Consider the following 20,573-nt stretch of genomic DNA (forward strand, 5'->3'; position numbering starts at 1 on the left):
TCTGCTGGCGCGCGCAGAGGCAGCGTGCGAAGGCATCTCATTTGTCACGCTTTCACTGCCGTGGCATGCCACGTTATGGTGATGCAGGCTTCCCTCTTAATCCTACTCGCTACCTTAGTGATTCACACAGCACGACAGATCTGCCCCTGCTTTCCTCAGCACTTTCCCTGACCTTGATCTCTGAAAAAACCCAACATTTTGCTACAGGAATTGATGCGGCGGAGTCAGAAGTAAAACTGATTTGACAGAGATGCGCGGTGCTTATCATCGCTCCTCACGTGGCCTTACCTTTAATGTAGCTTTTCATCCACAATGGCAACCAAAACTAGTACTAAAATTGCTTTGGATGAAAAACTCTCTAGGAAAAGGCATTTGCATAGGAAAAAAATGCTTCCAAATTGCAGTCAAGTCATTTGGAGCTTATACATACAGATGCTTGGTAAAAATTAGCAGCAGTGTTTTTCTGCAAACACTGTCTTCCAGATTCAGGGTTGTGGGGGTTTTTTTGTTGTTGTTTGTTTGTTTGGGTTTTTTTGCTTTTTGCTACTGCTTATTCTTACTATTAGGCATTTACCTAAAAGTATCTCAAACCAGCATTCCTGACCCAATGCTAATGGAAAACTGTTACTTTCTCTGTTCTTCCTTACAAGACATTTTAAGGAGTGGGTGGAAATGAGCTCAGTCTTGATCCATTTAAGAACAGCTGCCCAATTAAAAAGCATTGATACTTTAATTCTGAATATATGCAGTATTATGCAAATAACATTGGACAAAACTCAGCTCTTGGAAGACGCGATGCTCTTGCCTGTAGTATCAGTACAATTCTAATTTGCTCTTCGCTGCAATTAAGGGACAACCCAAATATTAAGCAGGAAGAAAAATAAATAACGCATGACAATCTATCACCAAATCGATCAATTCAGTTACGATCACCTACAGAAAGCTGGTTTTCTACAATTAGATCCTTCCCAGAACCCGAAACCCCAGGCATTTATCCGGGCTGCAATGGGAGTGAGCTCCCACAAGCAGGTAACAGGGTACAGAAAACTTTTTTCTGGATTTACGTCACTTTCAGAACATTCAGGAGTTGGGGCAGGGGTGATCCTATGCCAAAACAGCTAAGCAAGTTTTCAGTTTCATTTAACACCGCACGAAACAGAAAAGCTATATAAAAACCCACAGAAGCCAAAAGGGAGCAAGCCCAAAATACACTTCTGAAAGCTAGACAATATTTAGAAAATAATTGTAGTTGACACTGGTTAACACGTTCCATCATCTTCAAACATTTGTTGAAACACTAAGCTCTCAAGCCCCCGAGCACATAGATGATTTACATAGTAACCAGGTACACTGCACTGCACCTCTTCATTTTCATCACGCGTGGAGATGGGGTGAAAATATTGCCGAAAGGCCATGATACAAAATTTAAACGTTGCAAAATATATTCTCTCTTCTTGCAAATCTGGTCACCTTTTGCAATTTCAGACCTATGTCCAATGCAGAAGTGGCTATTTTTAGCTCTTTAGAAGAACTCACAGGAACTCCATTGTGAAAGGCACTCTGTTTCCTGCAAATAGCCTCATTATTTAAAAGATCAAAAGCATCTTGTTACCATGTGATATAAGTAACTTTGATCTGATGATGTCTGCTCAGGCTTCAGAGGAGATAATTATTGGACTGTTAAAATTCTTTTGCACTCTGACTGCAAACGCCTCATTTATCCCCCTTTGCACTATAGATACGTTAACAGGGTACACCAACATTAAAAAAAATATTAATGTAAGTCTTACAACGCAACACAGATGGGCAATTTACACTTTGTTAAATAAACAAGCACACGAACTCTTAAGGAAACACACAGAAATATCTGCATCTGTATCCAGCCAAAGAAGAAAATAGTCCTAACAATTAAGTAGTCTGTTTATGAGATATTACGATTACACGAGAAACTTCTGTGCATTTGAGGGCTTCCAACTGGCAAGGATGGATTCAACAACCAAACCCATTCCGAGCAAGTTCCTAACCCTGGTACATCGTTCTGGAAAGACAGGTATCAGGGGACTGCTGTCATCATCCCTCCAGCTTAGTCATGTCATCCAATATACATGAACACCATGTTTCTTTTTCAGGTAAGCGTCACAAATGAGTGATGCACACGTGAAAATAAGAAATGGACATTAATATTGTGCCTAACTTACAAACTTAAAACTCTTTCCCCGCCCCCCCCCCCCCCCCCCCCCCCATTTGTTCTGTATTTGTGAATTCCATACGTGGACAGAAACTTCACCCAATAAATCCTTCACCCTCCCACAAGGGGAATACAGTCGCATCGTGCCACGGCAATGCAGTTTTGGTTTCCCCTTGAGACTGCAAGGGGCCAGCAATGGTGGCAGCTTCCATCTTTGAGTCTGTTTAGCTTCATGCTTAGGACTTTCCTGGCACTCCGTCGTCTCCTCTTGGAGTTTTTCATCATCTTACACTCATCTTAACACTTGGGTCATCTTGCCAGCAAGCAGCTCTCAATGGGGATGAAAATTCATGTACCTTTAACTTCGACATGACACTTAGAGCAGAGGGTGTGATGAAGCCAAAGCTAGATGCAGCGCCGACAGAATGCAGACAGGGATAAATTTTTTAAAAGGTCCATAAACGACTTGGATGCAAAACTCTTATTAATTTTCACAGGAACTGCATGGTCAGAAATGATCTATGCAATAATCTCTGCCACAATCCTCCAAGCCACAGTTGCTCTTACCAATAGATCCTGCAATCTGTTGCTGGGGAAAAAAACCCGTGACATTTATTTCTATTTTGCAGCCAACCTGCTGCACGCTAGAGTTGAAATCCACATATTTCAGTGAGGTAAATAAAGCATACCGCCCAAACTCTCACCTGCCTTTACAGGGTTTGATTCCTTATAATAAAACCAATTCCATAATACATGAACTTCCACAATCATAAAGCCACGGTTTTGTTTTTAACCAGTGAAACAATGTATGACTTTAATGTAACTAAAGAAATAGAAATGAACCCTCCATCACCAGTAATTATTCCATTTTATTATGGCTTGATAAAAGGATATTGTTATACAAGCGGTGAATATCCTATAATCCAAATTAAGGCTTTATTCACTAATGAAAGTACTTTTCATGCATAAGCTTTAAAGCCAGAATGCAAAATGAACAACACATTGAAACACGTTATTGTTTGACTAAGTATTAACGGTGTTGTTCCTTAGATATGACTGAATAACACTAATGTACCCTGCTATTGTTCAATGGTTTAAATAAAGAAAAAAGAAAGAAAGGCAGCAATTAGATTAAAAAACTTTTTGGATTCCATTAATATTTGCCATGAGGAAGGAGCGTGGGGGAAAGCAGGTTCTGTTAGGGGGGCGCTTTCAGAAGATTTAACAGTGGGAACACTCAGAGAATCACTGCCGAGACAGGAGCTCCAGGAATTTAACTTGGACTTTTGTTAATTTGATGAGAAGATACATTGATTTTCTTCTCTTACCATATTGACTGTTCAGGGTGCTAAAAAAAACCAAAACAAAACCACAAAACACCACCACACAAAAAAAAAAAAAAAAAAAAAAAAAAAAAAACCAAAACCACACAACAAAACCCACAAAACCAGCTACCAATCTAATTTTCAACTCACTGTGCTTGATATCATGAACAGGGACACCCACTGGAATGCTAAAAATAAGGCTTCAGAAGAGAAATAAAGGGAAAGGACCACGTACAGAAAGCATTTAGCATCTGATAGCAGAAGATGCTCGGTAACAGCAAGGCTACTGGGCATGGTGGGAAGCATTCAAAGATTCACAGGACTTGGGTTTCCATGGGCTCAACTACATAAAAATCAGAACCAAAGCAGGGAAGGGACTCCCACAGTTTGCATTTATGGGAATCTTGAAAAGTCAGGTGTTCTGGAGAAGGGACTAACTGCAAACGTTGTTGGAAAAACAAAGCGGGCGCATGCCAGATACTCACCCATCACCGACAGCTCTGCGGAGCCGCTGCTGTTTTCATTTTTGTAGGTGACTACGCACGTGTACGTCCCTGAATCGTCGTCAGTCACGTTGGATATGAGGAGGTTACTCCCAGCCAGTAACGAATACTTTTTGGACCTGAAACAGGGATAACACAAGTCAGCAGTGTGTTAGAGGCGCTCTTCTCCATCTAGAAAAATACACCAAGTAAATTATGCCGTTAAGTAATTCTCAGCCATGATCTTTGCTGATAATAGCTTTACGCTTCCATTTTAAACACCAGCCAGGTGACATTTACGATCAAATTCCACCCTCAGATTTGGTGCGGAGATGAGTTACAGCAGCAGGTTAGAAGACGCATCCAGCACCACTATCATTTAAGAGGATAATCTCATCCCCCCCAAGCCCACTCCACTGCCCTTAAAACGTTACTCAGTGGTTTCCCTTTGCTTTGCTCAACGAAATATGGCGTTACCCACACGACCCCCAAAGGGCTGAGATACCTGATGGGGAGCACTTCATCTCCTCGCAGCCACATGAAGGTGGGAGGGGGGTACCCAGAAACGCAGCACTCCAGAACAGCATCCTTCCCTTCCATGGCCACCACGTTCGACGGTCGCTGCAGGAAAAACTGCTGCTTGTGCAAACCTGGATCTACGAGAGCAAAAGAGACAGTTGTTATCCCTTAAAAAAAAAAACAAAAAAAACCCAACGTAACGGAATAAAACATTATTTTTGTCGGGAATGGGGAATATAAAATGACTGATCAATAACGGACCCATGAGACCGGGGCTTTCACAGATTCTTACTGATGGGAAAAGTAGAAAAATCATTGTACAGATGTATAAAAAGTGTATCAAATGGCAATCTTCGAGCTGCTTACAGGTTGAACCCAAGGGAGCAATTTGAAGGCAGAAAAATAGCAGCTTTTGGGAAAGCGAGAAAGGGCTTTTTATAGCCTGGTATTAAAGTCAGGTCTTGGAAAGCCACAGGAAAAGGCACAGCCATGGCAAGAAAAGATAGATATACATAAGGTTAAGAGCGGTACTGGATTAATGAAACTATTCTGGAGTTGCAAGAGGGGAGTTCATAAATACAGTAGGTGAGGCAAGCCAAGGAAAGCTTCAAGGAAACATGGGAAACCACAGGAAACGCAGAACAGAATAATTTAGAAAAATCTGAATTGAGAAGGAATATGTAAAAAGACTAGTGCCCCAGATTCTCCTTTCCTTGACTGAAGGACACCCCGCGCGCTGGAGGCTGTCCCGGACAGACCTGGATGCCCATCCGTGGGCAGCTGAGCTGAGCTCAGGGTGAGCTAAACCTCTGCCTCCGACTGCCCTGGGTGCGCCACCACTGACCGGGGACATCCCAGACCCAAATGCCACCCACCCTGCCTGAAATTCCAGCAAACAGGCCAAGGAAACCAGTCGGGTTTGTTTGCTTTTTAATGGCCTGCTCCTTCCCTGGAAAGCAACTTCATTTTCTTATCACAGATGTTGACACAAATGGGCTGGACTGCAGCCATTAAACATTATTCCTTGTTTCCTGACACAAACACCAAAAAATTACACAATATAAATGAATATTCCCACCAAATTAACAGCTACGATATCTCCCAGGATCATCTCCAAGTAATTAAGACTGCTTCTGCTGTAGAAGTAGAAAGAAACTGTAACTAGCTGTATGCATTCGGTATGGTTTTCCAACAACAGCATCTTTCCAGTGCCTACTGGAACCAGATGGATGCGCAAATCCCAGCCATCGGCAAGTGCAACGGATGCAGGAGTTGCCCCACACAACTCGGCGGCTTCAATCTGTGAAGACACCTTAGCTGATCACAGTGACGCTTGTGAATTTCTTGGTGTCTCTTTCAATAATCAAAGCACACATACTACCTTGATATACACATATAAATACGCCATAGCTAACTGGCAGAAAACCAAAGGGTTTTTCTGTCTGCTTGTTTAGTTTTGCTTGGTTTGTTTAGATTCTTCTTTTGAAGTCAGTTGTCCAAAGATGGAAACAGATATGCAAACCCAGAAAGTAAAATAAAACCTGTGAGCAGCATCCAGATCTCGACACAGAAGCGTCTCCTTCCCTGCAGAAGCACTTAGGTCTGAAACCACGGAGAGGTTGTCTGATTAAAATCACAATCCTAGTCAGGATGCAAGATGTGAGCAGCAGTAAGACAGGCAGCAATAAAAATATAAGGAAAATTACATCAATGATGATGAAATTTGAAGTTAGAAAAAGGAGATGATTGATAATTGAAACCATAGGCTTTATAGGGATATGTTTGGCTGAGATGGTTCTTCAAATTCATCCAGAATAAATGGAATTCTGAAGCTGGTATAGGCTAGGTATTAGACAAAGCTGCACAATCCTAAACCACACACAAGTAGCTCAATAGGTATTGCTCCTCTGTACTTGTAAAAAAGCAGGACAGCTCATCCACATTTTACAGTGACGTGAAATACGTTTTTGTTGTACTGGGGACAGAAACAACATTAATGAGACATCACTATTGCCTCCACTCCTCCAATGAAAATAATGTTCTCACTATAACTCTGCCAACAGCCTGAAGATCAGCTCATAACTAGCATAGATTACAGCAACCCCATCCTTCAACCAAAATGAAACACAACATTATTTTATCTGGGATTTTTCCTCTCTCTTCTATTTATTATTTTTTTCCCCTGGCAAGATTTTGGATGTTCCTGAGGGATGCAATTGAGTGAACATCCCAAAGAAAGCAAAACTGTTAGCGTTAAGGCATGCAGGCAGACAGCTAGACTGAGGCCAAGGTTAGACTGAGACGGTGCCAACGTGAGAAACTGCTGAACACTGGAAAGGGAAAGTCACCATCCAACACCAAACCCAGACCCAAATCGTTAGACAGGAATGGCAGGCGACAGCAGACACACAAAGGTAGGTGAGCTTTATTATTGTTGTTGTTGTTGTTAATAATAATAATAATAAAGTTATTATTGTTATTATTATTATTGTTTGGGGATCTGTTAACCGGAATTGTCAATAATGCTTCAGTCTAAATTTTCAACTAGTCAATATTTCAAATTACTTTTGTATTTCATATGAGAAAACACCCCCACTACACATGCCTGTAACATAGCTCTGCTTTCATCCCCGCTGAAGCTGATGTTTAAAATCATCATCTCCTGCTTAGCTCCTTTTCCCAACATTTTCTCAGGGTTCGGACGGCTCCTTTCCCCTCCAGCATGCCTGGCACTGCCCAGGGCTGGCTGCTGCTCACTGCTCCGCAGGGAAATGCCCCCTGCCTGGGTCCTGTTCTCTGCCACAGCACTGCCATTCCCTGCTCTTCGCCTTTTCCATCTCTTGCTCCATTCATGACTCACAAAACAGAAGCCTCAGCTCCTATCTGAACTTTCCTGAACTCCCTTAACGATGTAGCTGCTCGCTGGAAAGGTGATAACACCTCTGCATCCCTCTGCCATCTAGAAACACAGCTCAAAAGCAAACAGAAAGCAGATGTGCCAGCTGTGAATCAATGTTTTGCTGCCTGATTCCCAGTTGAGTATGGCCAAAGTCAGCAGCTTAAAGCTGCATCAAGAGTTGAAGAAAATAATTGCTACAGGAAGGAGAAAAGCAAATATCTTTATTCTTTTCCAAAACTAAAGAGGAGGAAAAGAGCTGTGGGTTTGAAATCCATGCAGATCAGACCTGGGACATTATTCTAGGCAAGTCCCTAGCCAGGGCTGAGCATCCTGGGAGGCAGCAGCTGTGCCATTGGGCATCAGGGCTGGCAGCTGGTGCTGAACACAGCCCAGGGAAAGCTCGAGGCAAAAGCTGGCATCAGGTTTGCTATCAGAAGTGTCTGGATGGAATAACCAAAAGGTTTTGGTTAAACATCACAAAGCAAAACCACAGCTTTCACGGTAGGAAACGCTAGCGAGGAGGCTGGACGTGCTATCAGACCATGGCAGTCGGCATCCCACCACCTCTGGCTGGGTACCACCTGCCGAAAGACTGAGGTGCTCAAAAACCAGAGCTCAGTAACTGGGATGTAACCTTGCAAGGAACCAAGGAGTCTCCAAAGGTACCACCCTCTCCTCTGGGGGGACATCCAGGTTCCTCTCAGAGCCGACATCCACCCCTTGACCAACGGGATGGTGTTAGATGTTAAAAAAAATTAATTGACTTAAAAGTCCGTGAGACCACAGACTGCAAACCTCTGCAGCAGCGTTACAGTGAAGGCAGTACAGTCTCCACTTGGAAGGTGAAAGAAAATAAAATAATTTTTAATTAAAAAAAATAAAATAAAAAAATCACGAAACATGTTCTGAGTAAACCCTACAAAAATATTCATCAGTGACACAACAGACCTTGTGAGGAACTCGGGTCTTTCTGTGAGCTTAGGGAAGCGGTACCCAACTAGTGCCCAGGCAGTGAATCCAGTATCTGACTGGAAATTGTCTGATCGCTCATGAAGACGCGAAGCAGCCCCAGCCTGGAGCCCTGGGGACACCCCATGTGCTCACAGTCATGATGTCTCCATCCATGGGGACAGGACAGGACACCTCTTGGTCTTTTTTGGCTTTCGACCGCTTGCCTGGGATGGTGGGGCACAAGCTGCTCCCCCCTGCAGACCACAGACCCCCACCGCTGCCAGTGCTCATGCTCAGAGCCTGATGCTGGACCAGCTGGAAGTAAGGGCTACACCGGCTTCCCATCCTGCGGGGCACATCACATCACTGGTGTTAGTTGATTTTTTTTTTTATATTTTTTTTTTTTAGCGCATTCCTATAGAGTAATGTTTAAGAATGAGCAGTTATACCTAAACTCAATTATAAGGCAGCGAGCCGCAAGAACTTCTTTTCCCCAAACAAAGCACAACCTCTCGTTTCATATTTAGCATTTTTTCTTGAGCACACAATGTGCAGTAATGAGGTACAGCTATACACATATTTTCCATGCTCATTAAATCAATGACACACAGTTGAAATTCAAAACCACAAATAGGATCCGCGAATGTGTATCTAATTCCAATAGTCCCCACTACACTGATGTCCGAAAACACCACACTATTTGGGAAAAAAAAAATAATATATATACACACACACACACCTTTGCAAAGCCTTGTTAGGATAAGTCATTTAACCTCCTTTTTATAGATGGTTAATGGAATAATTGAGATATTTTGTGATTAACTGAGGACATTATATAATCTGCAGCAGGGAGAGGTCCTGAATTATTTCTTTTCCCCCCCTTATTATGTCGAAGGCAGTGCTTCTGCCACATTTTGGCACCATACTTCACAGCCAGCCACTAACCGCTCTCTCAGACCCTGAGATACATGTCAATACGCGTTAATGAGTTCTGAGGATGTATTTCAGCGATACCAAATTGGTCTTAAAGCAAGCAGACAACGCATTTCTCTCTTCCAAGGCAGGTGAAGTTGCAGGCAGTTCACTTGGATTCAGCAATACAGACACTGTGCTTCGGCACTCAAGGAGAAAAATGTTACTGCAGTATTTTTGCTACGTTATATACTGGGGAGGAAAAAAAAAAAAAAGAAATGCTTTCATAAAAACATGTTGCATCCTGTCGTACGGCATCTCCCCGCACTAAGCTGCTTTGTGCTATAACGCATTTGTAAGTGTTGTTCAATTGACAAAAGACTCCCATCGTATCATATCCATGAATTTTTTTTTCCAAGCGTATTTGGATAATATTTTACTTTTCCAGTATTTTTTTTTATTGCAGTACTTTTTATATTGCGAATTCCAGAAATGCGATGCCTTTAATGTGACACTGATGTGACAGACTATCTCTCTGTGTTCATAGTCATATTTCTAAATTCGATTAAAAAGAGATAAAGATTTACACCAAAGAAAACCCAATTTTGCTCTCTGCTGGCCGTGAAGGCAGGCCAGCAAAATTCCCCAACCAGATCTCACCATCACGCCTAGAGGCTGAGCACTTAATCCCAACGAGAAAGCAAGGGATATGTGGGAACAGCGTTGGAGAAATCCGTCGTTAAAATGATACTGATCTCTCAATATTATGGAATGCATTAAAACATATAACCAGAATGCAGTCACTACATTGGGATTCAGCTTTATTTTTTCCTCCACCTCCCAACTCCCTTGCTAGCATTTTCCTGCTTCAACCCTCCTGCCCCCAAAACCACCAGCCTGGCTCAGCAGAGCTGGGGGATGCGACATGACCAGGAGCATCTTAAATAATAAGGACACACACAGATTATAACATTAGCCCTGACACGCATCAAGGCGTGAAGACATTCTTCTTACTGTAGTAACTTCAAAATACATTAACTAAAGTGCAAGGAAAACTGTGCCAAGTTGCTGTTGGAACATGAGGCTATAAATCAGAGGTCCTGTTTTCAGCTTTAATGATGATTTCTGGCGAGGGGCTCTGTTTCCTCATCCGTAATGAAGATAAAAATATTTACAGGCTTTTGACTTGTTCTTTGAGATCCTTAGGTAAAAAAAAAAAAAATAAATACAAAATGTATTACTGCAGGCATAAAGAAGGGACACTGCTCGTTTGTATTTACAAGGCAAAAGGAGCGAGCTTTTTCTCTGGCCATTAAAGTTTTAGAGGCAAAACTGAAACAGACTGAGGAACTGCTTCACAACTACATTATCTCCTATCCCCAAAATGGGGAATACAGCCGAGGCGAGCAAGTACTAACACACTTACACTCCCACTTCCAGCTGAGCAGCAGTCAGCAGCCGCTATTTCAGACCTACGTTGTTGTCCTTGAGATGCAAAGACACAAGCCATTAAAGAGCAGTGGTTTGATCCAGGTAGTAACTGAAGGCACAGAATAACCTACAACAAGGTTTATGATGCAGCCCTATGAATATAACTCGAGAGAGATGCCATGCCCAGTCCTAGTCTGGTTTGAGTTAAACAAAATAATTAAAACAAAACAAAACAAAAGAATCAAAGACTTGCTTAGTCAGCATTACAAAAACTAGTAGGAGCCTCTAACTACTTTGCGGCTTTTAAATAGTAACTGGGACAATCTTTTCTGATGGCCGTTCTCTAAGCCTCCTCCAAAAGTTCTGAACATGTGGTCACCAGTCAGACACGCAACATATTATAATATATTAGAGAGTATGGACTCAAGAACACCTCCAAGGCTCTTAGTGAGGACTCCCCTAAAAAAAAATATCTCCTTAGTAACCATTTCTATTTGGAGACCTGACTGCTATCAATCTGATGTAGCATATAGATGCTATACTGATTTTCAATTTCCCTAATGTCTTGGGCAAGAAACCCTCCAAGAAATCTACTAATATGATACAAATAATCATCAAAAATTACGTTGACATCATCTGTTTTGATACACTGATACCAAATTGTTTTAATTGCATGGACCATCCCACTATTTTGTGTCGTAAAGATGCCATGTTGACAAACCATCAGGTACTTAAAGTTTGGGTTAGTTCCAAATCACTGGAATCTTCAGTATTCCAAAGTTAAGGTCAAGAATTAATGGTCCTGAGAATTTCTCAGCTTCTCCAGGAGCTACATTTTCACTGTGGTATAATGACCTGAAAACATCTGGTTTTGGACAAGCTTTAAGCCACTCATGTCATGGTAGTACTAATTATTATTTTTAATATTAAAAATATTGTGAAATAATCCACGCCATATGTACAGGCATTTTTTAAAAAAAATAAATAAATTAGTAGTGGTTCTTAACTTTTCTGCCCTTTAAACACTGAAACAAGTTCTACCACTTTCACCCATTCTTAGAAATACTGTTTCAGCTAGGTTCAAAAAATATTTGCACCCCGAACTGTACAAATGCCTTGCTGTCTTCCCTGTCTGCAATTCCTTTTACTCCCCACAAATCCTAGTTTTTATTTTGTAACTACTATTACCAGATCACTTGCTCCAATTTTCAAATGTTTCCTAATTCCTTCCTAACCAGACTGCTGGGGTTTTCAGTTAAGGCTGTCTGTCCTTCCAGGGTTTTACAGTATCATTTTATTGCATATATATAAAAATACACTTGGAATTCCCCAATAGCCATCTGATTTATTCCACTGAAATTCTCTCTGGCTGCTAATTTGACTCCTGCACAGGGGAATTCTATTTGATTTAAGCAATAACTTCACAAAATGTAGCGGTGATAAGACAGTTGTGTATGTTTTGCTAGCAAATTGGTTTAGTGGCTGGAGCAGAAAGCAATGTGTTTCATGCAATTAAAAGAAACAAATCTAATATAAAAAAATAAAATGCCAGTTCATAAAAAGCCAAACTTGAATGCAGACTTCAGTTGCATCTGTCACCTCTGCAGTTTGGGATCTATAATAGCCATAGTCATTAACAGTCACTCACAGGATGCTGTTATTAGTAGTTTAAAACAATATTCCATATTAAAGCTCTAGTGCCACAATCTCAAAGCAGGAACACCAAGGCTGTTCCGAACACTACAGAATTCTCTTTTCTGTTTGGGATTCTTTGCGGAGCGCATTTTGTGAGCGGGATCTGTGATGAAACATAAAGGGAACTGCCTCGAGCTTCCCTGAGGAGCCAAATCCACCAGGCAGCCTACGGTCCTCTGGCTGCCAACACTGGCAGCCTCAAGCCAGCTCCATTGCCTAAGGTTACCCGTACACCAGGAACCTTCCCAATAACACCTTCTGCTTCCAAATACGTTCGGCAATAAATTCTACACTACCCTTCAAGCCCCTGTCCTGAACTCCAGCTGTGCTTCCGACGCAGCTCCTAAAGCCCATCATCCCATTTCGTGCCATCGCCGATGACTTTACGTGTTATTTCCTCACCGACAATGGGGCGAGGAGCCAGGCAGGTGCTGAGCAAACCCCTCTGTACCAACTATCAGTTGCTACTCTTGCGACGGCGCTGCTCCTCACATCAGCTCCGCGCTAAGAGCACACCCCGATGGCACCGCCGCCTCCGCGGTTTCCCTCCCCACAACGGGACACTGCTATTTATACCTATTAGGCAAGAGATGACTTCAGAGCTAATCAGATTTAACCAGGGGAGACAGGCAAAATAGCTCGTTCCCCTGGATTATTAATAAGCATTGTAAATTTAACCTTTTTTTTTTTTTTTTTTTTTTTCTTAAAGGTCAGAATGTAGCCAGCTTATAAAGCTACTCAGCAATTCTATTCATTTGCGCAGCTGGAAGCAGGCATAACCCAGATACTGGGAGTTATTATGTGGGTATACTTCCCAAACAGGAAAATATCTTTCCCCTAAGTGATCCAAATACTACCAATATTTAAAAAAAAAAAAACAGGAAAAATTAGACTATCACTAAGAAACACAGCATATTTTGTAACAGGGCATACCCCACCCAAGTGGTTCTCTCCCAATGAGACCAAAATGCAACCGTTGCTAGAAATTCTGGCAATTCAGCAGCACAAGGGATGCCTTCACCAGGCACGCTGCTCAGGACAAGGCTTTTGATCCATCTGTTGCTCAGTTTGTAAGGCAGGAGGAGCACTGACTAAAAACCCCACCTTGATTTAAACACAACTGCTGTTGCGTTTTGCACTGATTCATTACAAAAATAAACAGTTCCGATGGCTATTACTGGTTTTATGTGTTTCACCTTCCTCTGCTTGCAAGAGCATAGCTTCAGGTTTCTAGTCATTAGTTTTTCATGCGGTTTATGAAAACCTGCAGATTAAAGAGCCTTTCCCTCCAAGTAAGTGCTTAGAGAGCACACGCTAACAGCAAGTCTATAAAGATCTGCTGGATGAAGTACGAAATCTCCCCCGTGTTTACCAAAAGGCAGGCACTGTACAGTAAACACTCTTAATTCTTCACTGAACTATTATTAATTTATTGGCAGTCACTCCCTCAACTACTGCCTCAAACTGGAAGCTTATATTCGGTTGGCATTCACCTAGCAGAAATCTAGCCCTTCCCAAGCACCCTCAGCTACAAGCAGAGGCTCCCGTGCATCACCACCTTGCTGGCAAAGGAGCATCCAAACGAGCTTCGCTTACACCATCATCTGGTACCCTCTGTGGAAGGGACCCAGCTCTGGCATCCTGCATCACCCCGTGATTTGCACATCTGGATGCCACAACTGGGACTGTTGGGGTTTGGGGTTTTTTTTTTTGGTTGGTTGGTTCTTTTTGTTGCCTGGTTGGTTTTCATACGTACTTATCAGAATCAGGGCAAGGCACCCCTACGGCAAATAGCTGCTAGAGAACATAAATGGGGAATTAGTTCAATTTTTTCAAAAAAGAGTAATCCACAAGTTTAGTATGTATTTTAAGTGGGCCACATCTGGTTTCATCTAAGAATAAACACTGCTGAGTACTAGCTGCGGAGGTTAAGGCTAAGGTAAAAGACCTGATTTAAACAGTTAGTGGCTGTTAGGGAATGTACATCAACACAGGGATCCTCCCGGGGTAGAAAAGATGAGAAGAAATCTTTATCTCCGCACCTGATCCAGGCCCCGTGTCTTTTATGAGGAACTGATGGCTGAGCTACAGAAAGGTTGCATGCTCCAGCTCAGCCACACCCTCCTCCAGGCTAATTTTAACTATAGAACTCCTAATAAACAAGAAACTCACACCAAACAATGTAATCCAATATACTCCACCCCTTTCGTTTCCTAGACCGGATGCCCTCAGACAAGATGCTTCCTCTATTAACATGACCACAGAAAAATCAAGGTGAAACAGTGGTAGCTGCAAAACTCCATCAGTACCACTTTACGCTGTATTTAAACCAATTAATTAACATCACAACGACTTTTCTTTTAACAAAGGGAGGTGCCTAAGCACAGGAGCAAGCCTCAGCTCCAGAGGCAGCTCCTGGTGTATGCAGTTACTCAAACACAACCACCACCCCTCTCCTGCCCTATTCCTGGTGGGATGCGTTACTGCCTGGTCCTTTTTGCTTGCCTCCTCAGGAACGCAATGGTGAGGAAGGAGCGGAACCGCCCAGCAGCAGCCAAACGCTATTTGCATGACCTATAAAGGAACGACATGATATTGTTACCGTCATCTTGAACTGCAGCTCAGCAGCCAAGCTCAGGGCCAGAGAAGGAGCCTCCACAACAGACCATAGTACAGCGGCCGATCACTTCAATGGCTAACGATAAACACAGCAGTATTATTTATAAATTGAGAATTAATAGCTTTCAGACATCCAACTATTCAACTTCTGCTTTTAAAACATCATTTGTATTTCTGGAGTGTACAGACCTCCCAAAGAAACTTATTCAATTTCGAGAAGCAATGAATTCAGCTAAGAATTAATTCCTTCACGCTGGTTTGTATAAGAACTTTTGTGGGGCTTGGTTTGGTTTTTTTTTTATATATATATATATACATATACATATATATATATATTAGCATTAATCCTTCTAAATTAATTAGGTGAGTGCATGTAGTTATCTGAATATGTATTTCCTCATGCTTTCAGTATTTGCTGAAACTTTTCACCTGGGATTAAGTTTCTAGACCCCAGAGAAAAGAAGAGCACTTCAATTAGAAAAGTGGAAAAAACGTGCATTTGAAATGAGCCTTCTGCAAACAGCTGCAACGGCCACTCTTTATTTGAAGAGCAATAAATAAACCCCTGACGTTAAAAACTCATGAAGAGTTTTGCTCAGGTTTGTTGGGACTATTCGATAAACATGGTGTGAGACCCGTTTTTGTGGCACACGGTTTCCAAGGGAGGATTTTGCAAGGCTGAAGCTCTGTAAAATTCATTTTGGATGCACCATGGGGAGAATCAGCCCCTTCCAGACCCTCCCCAGGTAGACTCAAACATAGGAAACACTTACAAACAGTCACTTGTAAAGCCTTTCCTAGTTATCGGAGTAAAATCTTCATGCCCAGTGCCTTGCCCCACATTTATAGACACACCGAGTACCTACAAACTCCTCTTTGGTAACGGAGGTTAAAGGCTCAACTATTCCCTCATTTATATGGCAAGTTAAACTACAGGCTTGGGTCCGGGATAGGGGGAATCATACTTTTTTTTTGGTCCGGGAAAACCATAATTTCCTCATGCAAATATTTTGGTTTTCTCACCTGTCTTCATGTTGGGTGATGATTTTTTCTATCAAGAGGAGATACAGACAACTGCAGACCCACCATAATACCGAATCAAGTATTTAAGCCACAGGCACTTTGACCAAAGAAATTAAAAGACAAAAGATGTTTATCCCTCATACTTCTCTTTGGAAGCAGCTGTAGAGAACTTCAGCAAATATTTGCCAGGATTGTGGTCAGTTTTGCCACAAATCCCAACAGACGTGCTGTGCATTCAAACAAAACACAACCACCATCTGGGGAAGAAGCAGCATTTTTAAAATACAGAATTATAAGATACTAGCTACTTATTTTGGTTGTTGTTTTGTTGCCTATTCCTTTGAATAGGATTTAAGACTTTTTCTTTTTTTTCCTCCTCACTAACCAGGGGAAAAAGGCCAACAAGAGTATTCTGCCTTCACTAATTATGATAGAGGAGAGCTGCAACTGAAGACAGATTTCTCCCAACAAGCGAAAACAGGAGAGGCAGAATTAGCCGTGAAGTATCAGATAGCTCTGAATCATCAAAGCGTGCACATGAGAACAAAATTCCCAAGAGGCTCAGTAAGATCTGAATTTTTGTTTCAGGAGCACCACTCATTTCTTATAAAAGCTGCTGTCTGCTCACATTATCCTGAAACGAGACCTTCTGCTGCTTGCCCTAAGCCAAAGTCTGACAGACTCCACTAGTTCCTTGTTATATATTTTCCTCATTATTTGCTCCACTGTTTCCCTGGTATAAAATTTTAACATGCTAGGAAGAGATAAATTAATTCCCCTCTCTCCTATAGACAGCCTGAGAGAGGCCATTTAGCCAGGATGTTAACGACCGAAACTGGGAAAAGGAACAAACATCAATCCATCCACAAACCGTCAGAAATGGAGATGCATGGCAAATTAACAATACTCTGAGGAGGTGAAGAGAAATCTTCCAGGTCTGTCTTAAAATACAAAATTTTGTGCTTTTCTTCATTTTAAATCAAAACATCTGGAAAAAAAAAATCATCTTCATCCCACCCCACCCCACCCTGGATCTCGTTGTTGTTACTAACACAGAGGCAGGAATGCCTTGGTGCTGCCCAGTGCATGAGGAACGGCATGGGCTCTGAGGCTGATGGTGAGCTGAAAGCCCCAAGAGCAGCCACCCTGGAGGCACCCCATTAGACCAGCACACGGATGGGGTCAGGACCACTCTACAGAGGCCAGCTGCAAATTCTAGGGGGAGGGGGGAAGCAACTAGGAATAAAAACCCACAGGGAACTGCAGGTGATGTGGTCATCTCCTGTTGCCAACTCCCCTAGCTGTTACTTTGCTTTGCGGCTCCAAAAAGGATCAATAGCTACTACTGGAGCAGAGTGTGAGGATACGGGCTTGGGTTTGTAATCCTAGGCTTAGAGTTTGGGGGGTGGTTTATTTTTCTGGTGGCAAATCCTAAACACCCCAAACTCCATCGCCATAAGCCCCTGAGCTACAGATCACTCCGAGCAGCAAGGATACACATCAAGCTTGGCTTGCCTTAGTCCATGGACACATTCCCTGATCCTGGCCTTCCTGATTCCTATAGGATATTGATTCCAAATATATATATTAGGGCTAGCTCAGAAGTCAGGCAATCCTGCTCCATCCCCTCTCAGGGAGAAATCAGGCAAACCAAAATAATTTGTCTAGAAAATGCATATATATATATATAAAAATAATTCTAAAACCGCAGCATCTGCCCGGTTTAATTAGCGGTTACAAGTTAGTGGGAAGGAGACTTTGCAGCAATACCTTTTGCAACCACTCTTCTGGTGCTCAGTTCTCGATGCTATACCACAGTGGTAACCATCTATTAAGCTAATGAGTTTTTTTAAAAGGGAGACCAAGATGCTCACCAGGCCATGAATTTCGGAACGTTACCTGTCACAGCTAAACTGTGTCTGATCCCAAGCCGCGCTCCGGGCAAATCACACCAGGCACTGAAGTATCCCAGCAGCCTAAATTTGAGGAGGTACATCCAGCAGCCAGTGCCAACAGACTGCCTTTCTCATCAACAGAGTCGGAGGAGCTCTTCCAGAGAGTTCTCTGGGACAATAATTACGGTATGCTGAGATGGGAAATATTTCTCTCACTCCGTTGACCGGGGTTGGGGGGGGGGGAGAAGAAAAAAAAAAAAAGAGACCAGCTTCATACAAATCTAAATTTGGTCCTTGAAGTTAGGCGGCAGGAGTACTACCCTACGGTGTCATCTCCTCATCCAACTGCTTTCCTAAAGGTCTCTGAGCTCTTCCCTGTGAAGATGACCTTGGAAACTTGTTGAGGTAACTGGATAGAAAGCAGGATAAATCAGCCTACCTGCCCCATGAGGGCTGTTCTTCAGAAAACCAAAAGGACAAGACCAGACCAGAGAAAAAGGGCAATGCAGAAGCATCCAGTGGTTCTTACCTGCCAAAACTCTGACTTCTGCATCATTCCCAGTTCTTGAACTGGCTGGGTTTTTTGCCAGGCACCTGTAGACCCCACTGTCCCCGTGCTGAACCCTGCTGATCTGTAAAGCTCCAGAAGGCAGGACAGCCACCCGCGTGTCACCCAGGCTCGGGGACAAGTCCTCCTGGTTTCGCTGCCAGTGCACCGCAGGCATGGGCTCCCCAACAACTTCACACTTCAGCAGAATTGTGTCTCCTGCAAAAGCCGTAACAGATTCTGTCTGGGAAAGAAACCTCAGTGGTCCTGCAAAGACAAGGGAAAAAAAAGCCAAACACCAAAACCAATTACCATTATATAGGTGCTGAAAATAGACATTGTATGCTGTTTCCATGCTGATATGAATTTTGCTAACAAATCCAGACTAAAATAAGTGAATAAAAAAATTGTGCGCTATTCTGAAAACTACTTGGAGATTGCTATAATGGTGGCGTGACTAACACTTTCCTTTGTAAATTACTCTCATTAACAGCAAAGAAAAGATGTGTTATCAACATAAAGAGTAACAAATTGCACCTGTTACTTACAAACCCACTCAGGAACAACTTTAACAAAGTACGGACACGCTCTCACGCGATCCAAACTGCTCAGAACAGGCTGGCATTCAAAGGAAAGCACAACTAAACCTTACCTAAGATTTTAAATTTAAAGCACTAAGAAAATGCTACAGTCAAATCTAGCTATTTCCTCTTCCCTCCAAATAAAAGGAAAAATACTCTAAAAAAAATAACCCCTTTAAGTCACTTGGGTCACATAAGCAAAATATTTACAACAGGGAATGGCCTGTGCCTGTTTTTCCATGAAACTTTTCTGGCTAATGAGGGTGGGAGAGAAGAGCTGGGAGTTTTAATTGCACAACCCCCAGGTGCCCTAGCCCCACTTGGTGGGAAAACATGAGGACCTCAACCTTCAGCCTGCACAGAAGAAAAACACAGCAAGAACAGGACGCTGCAAGATTCAAAGTGCAGGTGAAAGATGTCAAGATCATGGATTTTATTACCTGGAAGCATCATTGCTTTACTGATAGATAAACTCGTACTGAAGGAAAATAAAGGGGGGCGGGGGCGCAGGGAATCAGTCTTCATTCAAGCCAAGTATAAGAAAGACAAATCAAGAAGATGTGCTGAAGCAACTGCTTGGATCAGGGATGTGATGGAGATGGTGTGGATGTATTTTAGGGACCTGCTCTGGTTCTCATCCTGGTCAATCCCCAGAAATGACCCGAGCAGCCACCAGCCCAGCTGGGCACAGATGCCTGCCTTCAGGGACTATCTGAAGCCATACAAGTACATACCATCACTCAGAAGTCTGTGCAAACAGGCATCATGTATTTGACAGAGCGAAAAAAAAAATTGAGAAGACCACACTAAAAGCCACCAGAAAATATACAGGAAACAAGTATCTTTCAGATTATGTCAGCTGGTGTTCAGCAAAGGCTGGCAAAAAGGAGCTGTCATTACAGGCTATTAAGAAGCTGAGGAAGCAAAAAATAACCCCCCCCACCTTTCTCAGCATTAAAACACCACCCAAATATTCAGCAAATTGGTGTAGTGGAGAACGATCCTGTACTGGGAAAGGCATTTGAGTGGGAGCCCCATGTTCGTTCCCCAGTTCAAACACCTCTTTCCCAGTGTGAGGAATATCTGACCCCCATCTCTCCTCTCAATTTTCCTGTCTCACAGAGCACCTGCGAGGACAAGATCGTGCAGCCTGGGGCATGCGCTGCCATGAGCTGAAGTAGGGGAATTCTTCAGCAAAGCTTTAAACTGAAACTGGCTCAGCTCAGGCTTCCTAATGGTATTTACACACACACACAAAAAAAAAAAAGAGCCGACATGAATCTGCTGTTGTGTGGGCAGTGGCATTTCCTAATCGCTGGGAACAGGGAACAAAATGAGGGAAGAAGTGGCAGTGGTACCCAACCCCATCTACCTGCTGCACCCTCGCACGCCACCCTGTTACACTGAGGATGCTACTTTCCAGCCGAGCTACTGGCACAGACGCATAGCTAACAGCTTTGCACCCCCAATAAAGCTGGTGCAAGCAAGAAAAATAGAAGCATCCGA

At 42.7% G+C, this 20,573-nt stretch overlaps 1 protein-coding gene across 1 annotated transcript in view; it reads right to left on the minus strand.

Annotated features, from left to right (window-relative positions):
• The window catches only part of DCC (DCC netrin 1 receptor), a 556,872-nt gene that overhangs the window by 279,283 nt on the left and 257,016 nt on the right, over positions 1–20,573 (minus strand). The window contains exons 3-5 of the mRNA XM_055699136.1: positions 18,469–18,753; positions 4,501–4,651; positions 3,999–4,135 (exon numbers count right to left, since the gene is read on the minus strand). Of these exons, the coding sequence (XP_055555111.1) occupies positions 3,999–4,135; positions 4,501–4,651; positions 18,469–18,753 (573 nt within the window). The remainder of the gene's footprint in view (positions 1–3,998; positions 4,136–4,500; positions 4,652–18,468; positions 18,754–20,573) is intronic.

The sequence above is a fragment of the Falco cherrug genome, chromosome Z (genome assembly GCF_023634085.1).
Source record: "Falco cherrug isolate bFalChe1 chromosome Z, bFalChe1.pri, whole genome shotgun sequence".
Lineage (NCBI taxonomy): Eukaryota > Metazoa > Chordata > Aves > Falconiformes > Falconidae > Falco > Falco cherrug.